The sequence below is a fragment of the Schistocerca cancellata genome, chromosome 7 (genome assembly GCF_023864275.1).
Source record: "Schistocerca cancellata isolate TAMUIC-IGC-003103 chromosome 7, iqSchCanc2.1, whole genome shotgun sequence".
Lineage (NCBI taxonomy): Eukaryota > Metazoa > Arthropoda > Insecta > Orthoptera > Acrididae > Schistocerca > Schistocerca cancellata.
Window position 1 is genome coordinate 260,142,954 of NC_064632.1, and position 19,485 is coordinate 260,162,438.

The 19,485-nt window shown below is 40.0% G+C and overlaps 1 protein-coding gene across 1 annotated transcript in view; it reads left to right on the forward strand.

The window, feature by feature from the left end:
- Nucleotides 1-336: 336 nt before the first annotated feature.
- LOC126092067 (probable ATP-dependent RNA helicase DDX43) overlaps nt 337-19,485 on the forward strand; it is a 79,257-nt gene continuing 60,108 nt past the window's right edge. The window contains exons 1-2 of the mRNA XM_049907481.1: nt 337-437; nt 2,854-3,228. Coding sequence (XP_049763438.1) covers nt 2,860-3,228 — 369 coding nt within the window. The 5' untranslated portion in view covers nt 337-437; nt 2,854-2,859. The remainder of the gene's footprint in view (nt 438-2,853; nt 3,229-19,485) is intronic.

Consider the following 19,485-nt stretch of genomic DNA (forward strand, 5'->3'; position numbering starts at 1 on the left):
CAAAACGTTTTAGTGGATTACACAATGATTATAAATATTGTTCTGATACAAGCTTCTTATTTGATTGACTACAGTCTATTGGACTCTCTACAAGCTTGAAAGCTGACAATGCTTGTGGTCACACTTTCTTACATCCATAATGTTTTTTGATAATGCTAATCCATCGTCGACAAGATTAGAAAAAATGTAGGAGTTTAATACTTATATGAAATATGTAATAATTTTCTGTACTGCCGGATGTAAGTCGGAGAATACGTATTTTACGAAAACTGAACTGGTATTTTTCTCAGGAAAAGTGAGCCGAACGAAATCGATAGTTCTAGATGCGGAATACAATAATCAACAATCGATTGTTGAATATCTCTTGTTGGAATGGAAGTGTACGAAATATATTGAAGATACCTGTTTTGGGAGAATCAAGTGTAGGGGTCTTATCGGTAAGTTCTGTTGGAATTGTGATCATCATTCTTTTTTTTTTATTATTTTATAAATGTCGTAATTATTAATCGGTTGTAATTTGACGTCAAATAGAGTCTTGTTGACATCGGCGTTCCATACAAAGTTTCAGCAGGGATTAAGAAATTTTCTGGGTAAACTAGAGCGACTTGTAAGCATAATGGCATTTCGCAGGTTTCAAAATTTGATGCTCGAGCTTGAGGTGCATATTAAACTTGCAATTACCACGCGGATGCTTTTGTTTGTCAATTTGCGATGCCTTTGAAATCCCGTAAGAATGGTATTAAATATTGCCGCAAATGTATCGTTAAGTTTTTAAATACTATACTTAAAGAATAGGTTTGACTGGGCGATGTTAATAGGCTGCAGTAACTTGTAACCTACTGATGAACGTAATGAAACGCTCAGTGTTTCTGATTAGAGCCGAAAACTAAAATTGAGGGGAATGAGCCTAATTAAAACGTAATTTCGCGTTTAGTGCTATAAAATGTAGTCGTATTTGATCGTGAGTGGAAAGACGCGCTGTGTATGGAGTGTTACTAAGTCGCTGACAACTTGCTCGGTCAGAACTAAGTAATAGCTACCAAATTGAGATAATGGTTTGCTTGCGGTAGCTATTTGTTCAGACAGTTTTGTTGAAAATGTGGTATTGTGACCGCATGTGTTTCAAACTGTTCGTTGTTCAGTCTAATGTGTGAAACAGATATTGTTTTTACGCGGCGCACAATAAGTTTCTTGTTTGATTACATTCCAGTTTTGATCATTTTGGCATCCAAGATTGTGGTAGTTTAGAGCGAATGGTTAATGTAAAAGTTTCCAGTTGGTGTTGTGATAGGAAAAAAATTGGGTTGTTACTGGGAAGAACCGAAGAATGCGATACAGCCCGTCACCTTTGATCGGTGACACTGTCAACCATGCGACTATTATGGCGTAATAATGATACGTGTAGAAGTATTGTAACCATCAAAATATTGGGACCCAAAGGGGAATAATGGGAGTTTGCAAAGCATGTTCGTCTTTTGTTAACGTTTTCAAAGAAGTTTAATATTTGAATATATTAGACCACATGTAGGAAATAGAGATTTCAAAAAGTAGTTTAGTGTTTGGTCTACCATTAAAAATAAAAAAAAAAGGAAAGAAAATGCATTGTTATACAGCAGATTTGATCTATTTATAATGAGAAAGGTGGCACAGTGGTTGGCACATTTTACGATGGTGATTTTACTGTCGAGGATATTGATATCCGCATGGAGGAGCCGGGAACTGTCTAACATCCCACGTGACCTCTCAAGTAAATCACCAGCACTGGGGGAGAAGGACAACCATCACTAATTAGTGGCTCCCACAGGGACTTTCCTATGATAGTGTAACTGGAATTGGAATATCAGTTGCATCTGGAAGAACTGCAGCTCCTGGCCCATGTCACAATGTGATTGAGGACTTTATCTTGTGCATCGTACTGCATCAAAAATGTTATCGTGTCTCCTGACGTCTTCATTTTACAGACATCAGTCAGAAGCTTTGGTACCCATTGTGTTCAAAATTTAAAATAGCTAAGCTTTTCAGTCAAAATTTCTTCCAACATTATGTGACAGGAGGGAAATAGACTGACGATTGTGTGCTTGTCGACTGATGATATTTTCTGATTCTATCATTATCCCTTGCATGTTTGTCACAACATGATCATCCACTTCTACCTTAAACATGGATGTTTGTCTGACCTTCCTGAGACTAATGGCACCATTTTCTTACAGCACTGTCACCCAAAGTTTTATGTCCATATACTGTGCATGTCAACAGCTTTCATGTTTTTCACACAAGCGGAATGTATCACAACACACAATTAAAAGGTGATGGCCTATGTGACAATAGTGGCCATTTTGATTAAAACTATGTTGTAAGAAACTGTTCAGTAACCTTTCTGTAGCACTGTCAGACTTGGAGATAGTGGGCACAGCTAAGCTGAGGTCACTATGCTACTTACCTTCACCAGATATCATCGGAACTAACTTTCCGAAAATAACTTGAGCTTAGTTATGAGTACTGGCAGTTGAAATGTATCTGAAGAGTTTTAACTGGTCAATGAATCAAAACATAAAGAAAGGAACAAGTACGTTGTATTGTTAAATTATAGAAGTGTTTGGTAAGTCATCTCATTTGTTTCGTAACTTGAAAATGAGAGGTTGAGATACAGGTTTACTAAATTTGACATACAGAATCTTTGTTCATTACAGTAGAACTTTGTAAGAAAAGATATTTATTTTGAGAAATTCATGTATGTTGACCCACATGTAAAAAGGTGTAATTTTTTTTCTTGTATTCCTTTTTTGTGGATTGTAAGATACTTAGTTTGTTAAAGCAATGTACATTTGCTGATTTATTTATTTTGATTCACAGGTAAAAATGAGTGATGATGGCTGGGATTCTGGTGGTGAATCTCAAAATACGAATTACTTACCTGTGTACTCACAAACCTTCTCTCGAGGTCGAAACAATGGGGGCCGTGGGGGAGAGGACTTGAGAGAATTGGGACAGAGAGGAGGCAGAGGCTATGGTGATCGGCAAGGTGGAAGAGGTCGAGGCAACCAGTGGTCTGGGCCAAGGAGAGGAGGACCCAGTGGAAACTGGAGACAGAGGGAGTCTAATGCAGATACCTCTCCCACAAATGAGGAAGTGATCATGAGTGTAAACTGTAGTGATGTTGGGAAAGTCATTGGTAAAGGTGGCTCAAAAATACGAGAATTAGAACAAGAAAGTGGTGCAAGTATTCAGGCGAGTATGGTGTTACCAGTTTTCAGTATTCTTTCCTAGCCAGTAAAAGAAATTGTCAGGTGTTATTCATAAAAATTATTGCAAAAATTGGTATTGGTCGAGGAAGAAAGTTTGAAATTAATTAATGGAGCTAAACTTATTTCCACCTATGTTGATTAAGAGCTTTCAATTGTTTTGTACAAGTAATCAATAAGTAGTGTCTACTGTCAATAAAAATTTTAGTGGCAGTGCGGAACTTCTTATTGTAGATGTCGCTCAGCAGTATGCTAAGTTGTGTGAGCTGGGTGTATGTGCCCCGGGAAAAACCAGGGAATTTTTTCCATTACAAGAGAAAACGAGGAAAAACCCAGTGTTTTTTTTAGAATTCTGGGTATTTATTATTGTTATACTTTTCAGTTAATATTTTGTAGTTTTGACTGGTAAGAACTGATACTCTAACAAAGACATTTGTCAGGTATGGGTACCAACCCCAACAGGTGTTCCTGGTGTTACCATAAATGGTGTGTTGTCTACCGATGCAAACGCGATGGCCGAGCACTTTGCTTGAGCCTCTGTGTCGGAGATTTACACCCCCCAGCCTTTCACACTTTCAAACAGTGGCTGGAAGGGAAATCCCTCGCACTCACTGCACACCACAGTGAATCCTATAACGCCCCATTTACAGAGTGGGAGCTCCTCAGTGCCCTCGCACATTTCCCCGACACAGCTCCTGGGCCTGATTGGATCCACAGCCAGATGATTAAACATCTCTCATCTAACTGCGAGCAACTTATCCTAGTCATCTTCAACTGGATCTGGTTCGATGGTGTCTTTCCATCGCAGTGGTGGAAGAGCTCCTTAATTCCGGTGCTCAAACCTGATAAAAACCCGCTTGATGTGGATAGCTATCAGACCACCGGCATCACCAACGTTCTTTGTAACCTGCTGGAGTGTATGGTGTGTCGGCGGTTGGATTGGGTCCTTGAGTCACATGGCCTACTGGCTCAATGTCAGGGTAGCTTCCACCAGGGTCACTCTACCACTGATGATCTCTTGCTCCTCGAGTCCGCCATCCGAACAGTTTTTTCGCAATGCCAACTCCTCGTTACCATCTTTTTTGAGTTAGCAAGTAAACAATTTTTTCAGCCTTCAGTTGCAAGGTAATTTTACTCGTTTACCTAGGTTTCGGTTCCAGTAATGGAATCTTCTTCAGAACCTATAAATTAAACCACATACGGACATATATTACTCACTAAAATGCATTATCAGTCTAATGATTTAATAATACAGAAATTGTGATACTTACAAAAAATTAAATTATTTTGTGAGCCAAACACTGGCCATGTCACAGATTAAAAATTAAAACAATAAAGATGCATAATCATAAGATCATGTCAGTCAAAATTAAAACTATTAAGGCGAACGTAGACGGAGCTACGCCGGCCAGAAATAAGGACCACACGTAAGCGGCTCAAAAATTAGGCGTTGTGAGCAGTTATGCGGCGAGGCTCGGCCAAGCGCAAGCGCAGGTGCGAGAGACAAACTGTCTCAAAATTACTTAGAGCAAATATACATATAAACAAAATGTGACTGAAAGCCGTCCTACAATTGGACAAACCTATCTATTGGTATAGCAACATTAAACAATTTACCTGAGAACAAACTACAAAGTCAAGGTATAAAAAAAAATTTTCCATTTAAATATTATAGTAAGAGGGCGTAGCCCTGCTACAGTAACTAAAAATTAGTGTCGAAACCATGCGTGCTAAGAATAAAACGTCTTTAACATAAAAACGCCTTAGCAACTATGTGTCATTACCGAGCATATTACAAAATACAAAGACACACATGTACAATCGCATTATAATAAAGGGACAAGGCAGATAGGGAAACAGCATCGGCCATTCGAAGTGGACTGTGGGTCAACTCCACTGGAGTAAAGGTTGAAATCCTTCGAAATAACTTCTATTTTTTAATTGCAGCTGATCATTAAATAAGTTGTCTCTATCAATACTAAGATGTTTAAAAATTTGCAATTCTTCGAGGGTGTCTAGCCTACATCCCTTTACTTCATTATGCAAAAGCTCTGCGTCTTTTAGAGGCTTGGGAGCATGCGCCTTTTGGACCAGATGTTCAGCAAATGTAGATCCTTGAGTTCCATCACCGCTTTTGTCGGCAGATGCTCCTTAAACCTAACAGACAGGGTCCTTCCTGTCTGGCCAATGTAATAAGGACATTCAGCACAGGTGATTTTTATACACACCTGACAGCGATGATTTATCATTACCTTTATCCAGAGAATGAACTAAGTTCTTTTTGAGGTTGTTGGTGGTAGAGTATGAAACTTTACACCCTAGGTTTTTTAATAAACAACCTACCTTATAGGATATGTTACCTATAAAGGGAACTGATATGTATTTCGTTGCCTGGTGTTGATTGTGAGTACCTGAACTGGAAAGGGTGGTAGTCTTCCTTCGGGGTTTCAACTGTCTCATTATACTGGGATTATATCCATTATTCTGAGCGATGTTTTCGAGGACTTTTAATTCGTTCTGTAAGTTGACTGGCGAAAGCGGAATGGAAAGAGCTCGATGGATACTCGAGTGAAAAAAGGCCATTTTTTGGGCCTGAGGATGGGTGGAATCAGCTGGGATGATGATGTCGGAATAGGTTGCTTTCCGAAAAATTTTGAAATCCATTTTGTTGCCAATAATGGATAGTCAGATCGAGATAGTCTAAGGTCCTATCAGCTGTCTGATTTTCTTGCGTGAAACTGATTTTTTCATGGAGGTTATTGAAAGTGATAAATAACAGTTCTAGCTCTTCATGGGAACCGTCAAACACAAACAGCAAGTCATCTACATATCTCGCATAGAATATTATATTATTTGCCAAATCTGGATAATTCCAAAAAAAACATCTGCTCCATTGAGTTTATAAAAATATCTGACATGATACCAGCTAACGGGCTGCCCATAGCTAGACCACAGGGTTGCGAATATATTTTATTATTGAAAGAGAAATAATTGCGTAACAGAACCATTAGTTCATCGATCTCAGGGGCCGATAATTTTTTATGGTATCGCAAATTGGTTTCTATAATGTCCATCGTCTGTTCAACAGGTACATTAGTGTATAAATTTTTAATATCAAATGATAGGAGTTTTGTGATGTCAGAATAGGCTAAAGTTTTAAGTTTGTTGGCCACGTCTACCGAATTTTTGACGGAGAAATTTTTTTCAAACACACAATTCTCTTTCAATTTACGGTGTAAGAACCTAGCTAGTTTGTGGTATGCACTTTTGGTATTGTCAACGATCGGACGGATAGGATGGGAAATTTTATGAACCTTAAACTGGCTTCTCAAAATAGGTGGTTTCGGATTCATGTTTATAAGGCATTTTTTTTTTATAAAACTCGCCGATTAACTTTTTTGTACTGCTAAGAGCCGACCTTATCTCTTTTTGGATCACAGATGCGGGGTCCACACTTACATAAAGCACACTTATGTAAAGCACACGACACAACCTTGCGACATCATATCTTTGCCACATTGTATGAGTGGGGTCTCCGGGGCGTGCTCCCGATTTTTATTCAAAACTTCCTGTCGCTCCGTACTTTGCGTGTCCAAGTTGGTGACTCCCATAGTTCCATCCATTTCCAGGAGAATGGAGTCCCGCAGGGCTCTGTATTGAGTCTCTCTCTCTATTTTTAGTGGACATTAACGTTCTAGCAGCAGCTGTTGGGCCATCCATCTCACCTTCTCTGCATGCAGATGACTTCTGTATTTTGTACTGCTGCTCCAGTATTGTTGTTGCTGAGCAGTGCATCCAGGGAGCCATCCACACGGCGCAGTCATGGGCTCTAGCCAACGGCTTTCAGTTTTCAGCCGCAGAGTTGTCTCGTGCACTTCTGTCGGTGTCGTACTGTTCATCCGGAACCTGCACTTTACTGTATTGACGATCCACTCACTGTAGTGGAGACATATCAGTTCTTACGACTGGTTTTCGATGCTCAATGGACTTGGCTTCCTCATCTTAGTCAGCTTAAGCAGAAGTGCTGGCAGCACCTCAATGCCCTCCGTTGCCAGAGCAACACCAATTGGGGTGCAGTTCGCTGTACGGTGCTACAGCTCTACAGAGGCCTTGCCCAATCCTGAATTATCTATGGGAGTGTTGTTGTTTGGCAGCGCCTTCAACATTGCATTTACTTGGCCCTGTGCACAACTGTGGGATTCGATTTGCGACAGGGGCTTTTAGGAAGAGTCCGGTGACCAGCATGGTGGTGGAGGCTGGTGTCCCTCCACTGCAGATCAGATGTGCGCAACTGCTAAAGAGTTACGCAACACACATTCATAGTTCCACTGAGCATTCGAATTACAGGCTCCTTTTCCTGCTCGCGGCATTCCATCTCTTGTAGCGGCAGTCCATGTCGGGACTAACGATTGTGATTTGCTTGCGGTCCCTTCTCTCCAAAATGGAGTCGTTCCCTTTACCACCTGTACTTGCGGTCCGTTCACGTACGTCTCCATGGTGTAAGCTGCAGCTGCAGCTTTGTCTGGACCTTCTGCATGGCCCAAAGGACTCCGTAACCCCGCTGCTCTCTGCTGTCACTTCCTCTCAATTCTTGACTTGTTCTGGGGTTCTGACGTGGTTTAAACAGATGGCTCAATGGCCAATGGTCATGTAGGCTTTTTGTATGTTCTTGTAGGACATACCGAACAGCACTCCTTGCCAGATGGCTGCAGTACTTTGACTGCAGAGCTGTAGGCCATATCTCATGTTCTTGAGCTCATCAGCTTATGCCCTGGTGCATCATTTCTCCTGTGTAGTGACTCATTGAGCAGCCTACAAGCTGTCGAGCAGTGCTACCCTCATTATCCTCTGGTAGCGTCCATCCAGGAGTCCATCTATGCCCTGGAATGGTCCCATCGTTTAGTGGTGTTTGTGTGGATCCCAGGACACGTCGGAATCCCAGGCAACGAATTTGCCGACAGGCTGGCCAAACAGGCAACGCGGAAACCACTTCTGGAGATGGGCATCTCCGAAGCTGACCTGCGTTCTGTCTTAAGCCCCAGGTTTTCTGGCTTTGGGAGATAGAATGGTATAACAGCACGCACAACAAACTGCATGTCATTAAGGAGACTATGAATGTGTGGATGTCTTCTATGCAGGCCTCTCGCAGGGAATCAGTTGTCCTCTGCCGGCTCTGCATTGGCCATGCATGGCTAACGCATGGTTACCTACTCCATTGCGGGGACCCACTTCTGTGTTGCTGTGGCTCCTAAATGACAGTCGTTCACCTCTTGCTGGACTGCCCACTGCTCTTCAGCAGACTTCAAACTTTCCCAGCTCCCTACCTTCGGTGTTGAGCAAAGATGCCTCAGCAGCAGCTTTAGTTTTACGTTTTATCCGTGAGAGTGGGTTTTATACTTGCGTGTAGGTTTTAGCGTATGTCCTTTGTCCCTCTGTGTCCTCCATCCTAGTGCTTTTAGGGAGGAAGTTTTAATGTGTTCCAGAGTGGCTGGCTTTTCCTTTTTATTCTCATGGTCAGACAGTCACTGTCATCTGATTTCTTGTTTTACTCTCTTCTGTTTCTAGCGTCTCTGTTGTTTTCGTGTTCTCTTTTGTTCCTTTTAGTGTTCGTTTCCTTTCCTTCGTTCTTGTGGTTTTTCTTTCTGTTTTGTGTTATATGTCTCATCCGTTTTATTCTCACACTTGTGGCAATGTTTTATTAGGAACAAGAGACCGATGACCTCGTAGTTTGGTCCCTTTCCCTGTCTTTTAAACCAACCAACCAACTTCATAAGACAGTTTCTGGTGAGCGTCATATCACAACAGTTTACATTAGGTACATTTGAGCAGTTGCCAGTGGGCTCATGTGCATGCGCAGTTGAGTTTGCTTATGAGCAGTACTTGCTCCTACTTCTGGCTACTTTTTTGAAGTGTGGCTGTTAATTGTTTCGGCAGAACCAACAAGCAGCCAGAAGCTAACTGGAAAAATCTTTCTAGCGCACCCAAGCTTCCAGATTCATGCATGTTAGAGCAGTTTTGAGTTGTGGTGGGGAGAAGAATAGTCTCCATGTCATCTGTGTATACAGTTAGTGATTTTCCTGTTTCCTCTTCTTTTACAGCTGTTATTTGAAATGAAATAAGAGCTATTAAATTAACATACCTTCACAAAATTATGGAAGGCTAAAATACGTTATTAGTTTCAGTTTTCTGATTTTGTTTCCAAATTTTTAGCAGTCAAGCATTAATTGCTTTGCAGAACAATGAAGTTACTTCTGTTGGATTGTTAAAGAAATTTGGCTTTTATTAATGTTTTCTGCTGAGGCAGTCAATTTATTTGAAACAAAGTGTTTCGTTTCACACTATTGGCTAGTTTCAACTGTACGCTAAATTTCAGGTGCATGTTTTCATCTGCTTGTACGTATTGCATTATTCCACAATAAAGAACCAAACCTGAAATAATGTGGTACCGGTACTCCAAGAAAGTTTACATCACGAAAACCACAGGGGGAAGTTTAGTATCAGCTTGGGGCTACTTCGTTGTGAACCTGGACAAGCGAATGTGCACTTTAAGCCAAATTATGGATTTTAGTATGGTTTACAAAATTCCGATGCTCTTAGAGTATCCTCTTCCTGTTTGTTTTATGATGTATAGGAGATCGCTCAATGCTTTATATGTATGAATATACAGGCTTCATATGTCATCGCAGCTACACACGGGCAGTAATGCTTGTTGTCTGGCACTCTCTGGCAACTGCTGAAACGAACCTGTTTCTAAGAGGTCACATGAAAATATTGCGAATGGTGGTTTGAAAAGCAATCCTTTCGAAGTAAATTCCCTTTTGTGCTAGATCAATTAAGTTATGTGTGAGAATGTGCCATGAATTTCTTAAATCAGAGTGTTTGACTCTTGTTTAAAACTTAATACTTCGAGGATGAGCCACTTACAAAAATTTCGAGCCCAGAAGACCACACATATATGTCTGTATTTTAAATTTTACTGGCAAATTTGTGTGATGTATCTTAATGTAACACACACAAAAAAATACCAATATTATTTGTGAAAGCTTAGCTTCTCTTGTAGCTTATTAATCTTGAGAGACCAATAGCGTATGTGAAAGCTTGGCTTGTTTTGTAGGTACACTGTGTATATTAATTTCAGCCATTAAGTTTTCCTATTTGTGTGTTCACAAAACTTAAGTGATGTTGCTATTGGCTGACTGCATCACGTGTCCTATGCTCTGAATATCTCCTGTCATCGGCTGGTGGGATCGTGACATGAGCTATGGTTGGCTTACAAAAAGACATCGCAATCTCGATTTCAGTGCTTCGGAAACAAATGTGCTGTGTTTGGTGGAATTCGAATTGATACTTCCATAACAACAAAATATGCGGTGTATATGTTGCTGCATGTAAAAGCTCTTTCCAAAACGTGTTTGCCTCTTCCCGTGGCTTGGACGTCCTCCTCACGCCCTTCTCGGCGGGAGGAGGTAGTTTTGGCCCGGTTAAGAATTGGACACTGCCGGTTCAGCCATCGCCATCTGCTGATGGCTGCGCCAGCGCCGTTCTGCCCATGTGGGCACTTGCTGACGGTTCGACACATTTTTATGTCCTGTCCATATTTTAACACACTGCGTCTAGATCTTAACTTGCCAAGTACTTTCGATGCCATTTTAGCGGATGACCCACGAGCAGTTGCTCGTGTTCTTCGTTTTATCAATTTGACAAACCTCTCTCAGGACATTTGATGATGCTGTTTTTTAATCCTCTGCCTGTCAGTCTGTCTTTTATCGTGTTTTCCCTTTTAGTTGTTGTTGTCCACTTGTGCCTCGCGGTGCATTCTTAGAGTAGTCAGGGCGCTAATGACCATTGAAGTTGTGCGCCCTAAAACCACAAAAAAAAAGTGTTTTTCTGTTTACTTTTCTAAACTGCTGGCGAGTTCTATGCTGGTGTATAAAACCTTAACCATTCAAAGGACTGATAAGTCTTACAGTTCTGAGGTTAAGTATACTGTCACTTAACACAGAAAAAATGTATTTTTAACCGAGCAGTCTGGGAATTTTTTTCCTGGTCCGCGTATACAACCTGGTGAGGGTGCTCATCCTCATTGAATAAATTAAAAAAAAAATGATTCTAATGCCAGTTGTCTTGTGCATTGCATGCTTTTACAGTTCATACCTTTGAGAATATCACTTCCACAAAGGAGGTAAGGGAGTATAATTAAAAAAGTACCACAAATATTGATAATGGAAAGAATAGATTGCTACTACCACGAAGAGGAGCCATTAAGTCTCCAACAGGTGCAATGAAAAAAGATGCTCGAAATATTTAGCTTTCAGGCTAAGTCCTTCTTCAGACATAGAAAACTCGGACACGTTTACCTAAGCAGAGTCCACACAGATGGCCACTGTCATATCTGGGTGCTAAGGTCAGACTGCTGCTCTGTCAGATTGGTGAGTGGCAATCCTTTCTGGGGCTGGTAGTGTGGGTGTAGAAGAGGTGTGGGGGCAGGGAGGGGGAGGTGTAGCAAGGTACAGGTGGGAGCATGCAGGGACCTAGTGGGGACAGGATATAGAGCTGCTAAGTACAGCATTGGGTTGGTGGAGAGAAGTAAAGAAGAGGAAAGGACTGTGTTAGTGGAATAGAAGGCTGTGTTGCGTTGGAGTGGGAGCAGTGAAGGGGATAGGCAGGTGGAGGACAGGGAATACTGAAGGTTGCAGTCAGGTGGTCTATGAGAATGGAGGAAATGTCGCAAGGAGAGTTCCCTCTTGCACAGTTCATAAAAGCTGATGTTGGCGAGAAGCAGCCTGGCACATGCTACGAGGTACATCATGTAGGGCAGTCGCTCTGGAACTGGTGATCCAGTTGACTCTTGGCCACAGTTTGACAGTGGCCATTTGTACGAACAGATAGCATATTAGTTTCACGTCCATGTAGAATGTGTAAAATTGTTGCAGCTGTTAGTAATCACATGGCTGCTTTCATAGGTTCCCCTGCCATACATGGGGTAGGAGAGGCTTGTAACAGAATAGGAATGGCTGATTGCAGGAGGATGTGTATGGTACAGGTCTTGCATTAGGATGTGTTGGAGGGATATGAACCATAAGGCAAGGGATTTGGAGCAAGATGCCCCCCTTCCACCCTATCTGTTCAGATTCCCCCATTTCATACTCCTCACCAACTTAGTCCATCAAAACTATACACATCATGTCCAAACATCCTTGAACTATCTCCTTTCCATCTTTAAAATTATGTGCTTTCCAATACTAAATTCATGCCTCCCATCTGCCATGTTGAAGCCTTTGCCCTTCAAGAGGCTGAGTGAGTGGGATGCACACCTGTTCACCTCATACTCCCATCTTGGTTCAACAATATCTTCCACTCTTGCAAAAGCCTTTCAAAACCTCAGTCTCACTACTCTACAGAACCTGGAGCCTAAAGAGACCCACAACACAGCCGTGAACATATCTTCCAAAAGCCTGAGTCCCACAGAAGTATCAGTTCTTTCCAAGGGCCTTACCTTTCACTCCTCTCACAAATTCAATTGTACTAGACATTTTTAAAGACCTCTTCTCCATCCCTACAGTGGAAAAACTTTTTCGCTACCAACCCTACCAATTGTTCTATCTAAAACCCAATACTGAACCTTGCCTGACTCAATTTACTCCTCCCATCTGTGAACAACAAGCACTGTCCCCAAATCTTTCCCTGGTTATAGTGTATGGTGCACAAAAAACTCAGCTGTATCTTTCCATGCAAGCTATGATTTCCCTTATTTTATTACCACGATTATTCCCTTGCTATGTAGGTCAGTGTCAGAAAAATATTTTCACATTCAGAGGAGAAAGTTGGTGCTTGAAATTTCATGAGAAAGATTCTGCTGCAATGAAAGATGTGTTTGTTGTAATGATGTCCTGTATCATGTCAGTGACTGTCTCCCCTACTTCTCAATAACACAAAATGTGCTCCTCTTCTTCGCACTTTCCCGATGTACACCGTTAATCCTATCTGGTAAGGATCCTGCACAGTGCAGCAGTAGTGGGTCATTCCATATCAAATCACCCAATAAGAAATAAATTTTACACCCACCTCCTTAGATTTTCATGAAATTTGGCTCAAATGGTTCTAATACCATCCTGACAACACCTGCAAATTTTTTGCTGTATCTCTTACAGTTTTTTATAAATTTTTAAAGTTTTTATGTTTGCGTTTTCTGAACCTTCGGAAATGGTAAATTTAATTTGTATTCAAAACTTTAAAATTGCTTATCTTAGAAACTCTTTTAGATAACATCATGAATTTTTGCAGCAAGTTTATTTATTATACATATTTGAAGATAAAAATGATACTATTAAAATATATTAATATTTTTTATGGAAAAATAAATTTGTTTTAATTTACTCTTAAACATATAGTCTACTTGATAAAACAAAAATAATGATGGCTTTTTAACATATTTATTAATTATAGTAGATTACATTAGAATTATGTACAAAGATAGTGTACTTACGACACTTATGTATAACCCAACAGATTGCTTGAAACACTGAATTTTTTGAGTAATTTTGTCTTTTTAATTAACATTAATGCTGATTCAAACTGTTTTTCCACTTCATCCAAGAGCTTTCAGTTCTTTTGATACAGTCTTTTTTGAAGTAATACATTCTTCCAGTGCCGCTTGATTGAGGTGCGTCTACTACACAGATTATGTGCTCCAAAGGCACTATGCAAGAATCTTCTCTTTCAGGCCAATAAAATGATGCAACTGGTCCTGAAGGATGTAGAAATAGAATTTCTGCAACTTCATCATCATTGAATATTGTTTCTACCAGTCCAAAGTACCAGTTAACATCATAATTTGCAGCCACATAGCTATTTATGGATGGTTCAACACGAACCCAATCAGAAGAAGAATGGAAAGAAAAGACTAGGGAGGGTTTTAACACTATCTGTAGTCCTTCTAATTTCAAGGTTGTTTTTTGGAAGTGGTTTGAAGTTATGAAAACATTCTTGTTCCAGGAATGGTTCGGGTTGCTGAAAAATATTTTTCTAGTTTTAACCGTAGCAAATCAGCTTTTTTTTTTGTCAAAGTGAAAATGAATGTTTTCAATATTTTTTTCACAAAACTTGTACACATTGATTGCTGTCATTATTTGTTCTTCGTCTGAAAGCTGTAGACTGGCTTTCCTTAAAATTCTTTTAATAGTTCCTCCTAGGGCATCACAAATTGTCTTCCCATGACTTGTTGCAAAAAAAGTGTGTTGTCCCTTCAAATTAAAGTCTCTCAAGTGTTCAGTCAAATTTTTAAAACTGTTTCTATTTTTGTACTGCCCATCACAACCATCTGTAAAGTGACTCAGTTCACTAATGTCAGTATGATGTAATGACAGCCACTTTGTAATTTCTTTTTGTACCAAGTTAACAAAACCAGTGTCATGTTCTTGGTCATCACTAATAAAACAGTGGTTGGAAACAAAAACATTGTTTTCCTCATTTCTTAGAAAAACTCCAACTGGGTGTAGAGTACAACCACCTCTATTCCAGTGGTAACTTTGGATCTCATTTTGTATAACAAAGGAATAATTTTCACTGAAATCCATCACAATAATTGCTGTTTAGGGTGGTGGGTCTTCTTTCAATCTTTTAAAGGCTGCCGATTGGGATTTTGCTATAAACGAGTGTGGGGTGAGCTTTTCAAATGACCTAACCAATAAAGAAATGTAGTCTTCAACACTGATAGACTGTTTGATCATTTCTGCCCTGTCTGTGTTAACCCACTGACTGATTACAATTTCTTCTTCTAAATCATAATCTTCACTTAGTTTTTCAGTTAAGAACTCAGTTAGTGCAGTATTTGCAGGACAGCTGTCGCAATGATGTAGCATGCAGTTTTGGTTTTCCGTGTTGCACACAAGCATCTTAATTAGGTCTTTATAAGATTCTTCAATTTTCACAGCATCCAGTAATAGTTTAACATTCTGGTGGATACTGCATACACATACAGTGTGTGTGCCTGCAGCACCAGCAAGGATACACCATTTAGGTCTCAAGAAACAAAATTTTGACAATCCTACTTCTACCTCGGGATTCTCCCATTTGAAAGAATAATAGAGTTCTCTCAAGTTACACAAAATGAGTCTTTTTTTGCATGTAGACATTTTTTGAACACTTTGTATTTTGTTCCAGGTAGCACTCTGGAACTTTCATCCTTTTCATAAAAATCTGTTACAAGTCTTACTGTATTTTCAGAAAGAGTTTTACCTTTTTTTGGACCAGGAGTTTCCAAAATACCCTTTTCAGATTTTAGCTTTCTAGCTTGTCGCGCCATGTACTCACTTACATTAAATTCTTTCATCACTTTATTTCGACTCCAAGAATCTGGAGCCAAGGTCAGAATCTGGATTTTTCTAGACCTCCCAACAGATGAAATCTTCTTTCATAAGAGAAATCATTACATCAAAATCCTTTCCTTTCTCAGCCATACTTGTATCTTCTTCGTCATCATCAGAACTTGGTGCATCATATTTTAATGCTTTCGAAACCGCCTTTTTTGCAGTCCTTTCAATACTGCTAACCTTCCTTTTAAAATAAGACCCTTTACTTTGTTCTGACAAGCCATGAAGCTTTATCGGTGTTAAACCTAAATTATCAAGAGCAATGTTTGTTTGTACGAGGGATTCATTTCTGGATTCCAATGATTCCAATTCAACCATGACTTCATCATCTGTTTCACTTTCATTGACTTCAACTCGTAATTTTTCCTCACAAAAGTTATGCATGTTGAGCAAAGCTTTTGTCCAGGTGTTATGCTAATATTTTTTGTCAGTAATTGTTTAGAAAGATCCAAGCCTACACTTCTCAAAGATTTTTTGATGGGCTTTTTGTTTTTTTTTTAGTGGGTCTACACATGTTGTTTGATACTTTTCAAAAACATTTAAAAAGTAGTAGCTATGGTGTGAACATATATTCTTAAATTCACACAGATTAATTCCAGATCGTAAGTGGATCAAATCTTTTTCTTCCTCACTCAATTCAGATACCATTTGTAACTTTTTGAAGGTGTGTAGGTTGTTTGGAAACAGTCAGATTTTTTAAATAACCCTACGCTACAGGTTTGAATATCTGACATACTGATTTCAATTTTGGTCTGATTACTGTTCTGGTTACTTTTATAGGATATTCGAAAAGAATCTCTGTAAACTAAGTAACAGTACTTACTGAAAGTTCAAATAAACTTAATAAAATACTATCCAAGCACTATTTAACACTGTAATAATTGTTTACTTAAAAACACAGGAGTAACAAAACAAAATCCAAGTGTACATTGTTACTCCAAGAAGACAAAAACTTATTTTCGGTGTCTAAGTCACTTGGTACTTTTTATTTTTAAAATATAATTAATATTATTTTAAAAATTAGATAACTATTAAACAGGTTAAAAGCCAACATAATTTTTCTTTTATCTAATAGCCTATACAATTAAGAGTATTTTAAAACAAATTTGAGCTTTCTATCAGGTCTGAGACTCAGAATATTGCAGTTTTTGTAAAACTAAACATCTGTTAGCTAAAAAAAATAAAAAAATAAAAAAACTTGTAAATTTTTTCATTTGGAAGATTTTAATATATCTTTATGGTAATTTTTTAACATTTAGATATAATACACAAACTTATTCCAAAATTTCATACTGATATCTTGAGTATTCTTTAATATACAAATTTTTTTAGTTGTGAGGACACGTTTAAGATTTCCGACTGCTGAAACAACGCCAAATCTAAAAACTTTAAAAATTTATTAAAAAACAACTATAAGAGATAGAGCAAAAAAAAATTAAGTGCTTTCAGAATGATAAAAGAAGTAATTGTACCAAGTTTCATCAAAATCTGACATGGTTGGTGTCAAGGCCTGGGTGACTTGACATGGAATGACCCTACTCCAAGAGAGGATGGACAAGTGTAGTGTAGACAATATCTTTAGTAGATCTCTTAAATTTTGTAAGTGTACTGCCCATAAAACATAATCCTTGGTTTGCCTTTCCCACAACATTTTCTGTGTGTTCTTTCCAGTTTAAGTTGTTCATAATTGTAATTCCTAGGTAGCAAGTTGAATTTACAGCCTTTAGATTTAACTGATTTGTCATGTAACCAAAGCTTATTCCTTATAGCATTTATTTGGATGACCAAACACTTATTATTTTGTGAGAGTTGCTTTGTCTAAATTGTTTTGCAATTTGTTTTGATCTTCTGATGACTTTACTAGATGATAAACAACAGCATCATCTGTAAACAACCTAAAATGGCTGCTCAGATTGTCCCCTAAATCATTTACATAGATAAGGAACAGCAGAGGACTGATAACACCACCTTCGGGAATGCCAGAAATCACTTCCATTTTACTTGATAACTTTCCGTCAATTATTAAGAACTGTGACGCCTCTGACAGGAAATAGTGAATCCAGTCACATAACTGAGACGATATTCCATAAGCATGCAATTTCACTACAAACTGCTTGTTTGGTATAGTACCACCACCACCACCACCACCACCTTTCTTGAATATTGGTGTGACCTGTGTAACTTTCCAGTCTTATGGTACGGATGTTCCATGAAGCAAGCAGTTGTATATGTTTAAGTACAGAGCTGTTGCACCAGCATACTCTGAAAGGAATCTAATTGGTGTACAGTTTGGACCAGAAGACATGTTCCTATTAAGTGATTTAAGTTGCCCCCACTACTCAGAGGATATCTACTTCTGAGTTACTCATGTAGGCAGCTGTTCTTGAACCGAATTCTGGAATATTTACTTTGTCTTCTTTGGTGAAGGAATTGCGGAAGACTGTGTTCAGTAACTCTGCTTCGTGACAAGCTGGGGGATGTTTCTGTAACCCTCACGTCCCATAAGAGCTTAAATATGGTCCAGGGTATCATATTTCACAGAGACCTTTGTTTGCAGTCTGATGATCTGCGTGCCAGTTCAGAGCAGCAATGTGTACATTTCGTCCGCCGTGTCCACTGGGGTCCAAAGGATAATCAGGTTGCCACCGGTGCCTTCATCTTGGCCTTTGAGGGTGGTACATTGCCCGAGAAGATAAAGGTGATAGTCTACCAGTGTGATGTAAAGCACTATATCCCTCCCGATGCTGTGCTTTAAGTGCTGGAAGTTCGGCCATATGTCTTCCCACTCTACTTCCAGCGTCACGTGCCGAGACTGTGGGCACCCATCACATCCCAATACTCCCTGTGCCCCACTTCCCACCTGTGTCAACTGCGGAGAGCACCATTCGCCTTGCTCGCTTGACTGAAGGATTCTCCAGAAAGAAAGGAAAATCATGGAGTAAAAGACCCTGGACCGACTGACCTACACTGAGGCTAAGAGAAAATTTGAACACCTGCATCCTGTGCATATGACATTGTCTTACGCTGCTGCTACAACAGTTCTGGCACCATCAGTTCTGCCAACCCATATCACCTCTCAGAGCAGGAAGACTACACCTACCCCCTTGATGGTGGGGAGCATTCCATCCCCACTTCTAAGCCAGAGAAGCATAAATCTTCTTCAGCTTCTCTTGCTAGGAAGGGATCCCTTGGGTCACTCCCTTCCCAGATTCCTACCAGTGGCAAAGCTGACACCCACCAGTGGCTGAAGCAACCACAGGTAACTGGTCGTAGGGCTTCACGGTCCTCCTGAGGCTGAATCAGTGAAGCCCTCCCAGCTGGGCAAACATAAGGAGCAGTGAGAGAAACCTAAAAAGAAAAAGACCCCCAAGAACCAAGGCACTGTGGTAGTGCCCACACCACCGCTACCTACAAGCTCTGTGTCTGAGGATGAGGTGGAGATTTTGGTGTCCGCTGAGGACCTAGATCTCGCCATACCCTCAGACACAATGGATATAGACTGCTCGGGCAATAAATCTGTGGCAGCAGGTGACTCCGTGGCGTAAACTGCCTCATTGAATGTTCCTGCCTTCTCAGTCTCACGATGTCATCCTCCAGTGGAATTGCGGCGGTTTTTTCCACCGTCTGGTTGAGCTACGGCCACTGTTAAGCTTTACACCTGCTATCTGCATTGCCCTCCAGGAAACCTGCTTCCAAGCAATGCAGACCTTGCCCTCTGCGGCTACAAGGGATATTACAGGAACCATAGCAACTATAATAGTGTGTCAGGCGGCGTTTGCATTTATGTCCTAAACTCGGTCTGTTGTGAACATGTGCCCCTTCAAACCCCTCTTGAAGTGGTGGCTGTCAGAATAAGGCCGATGCAGAAAATA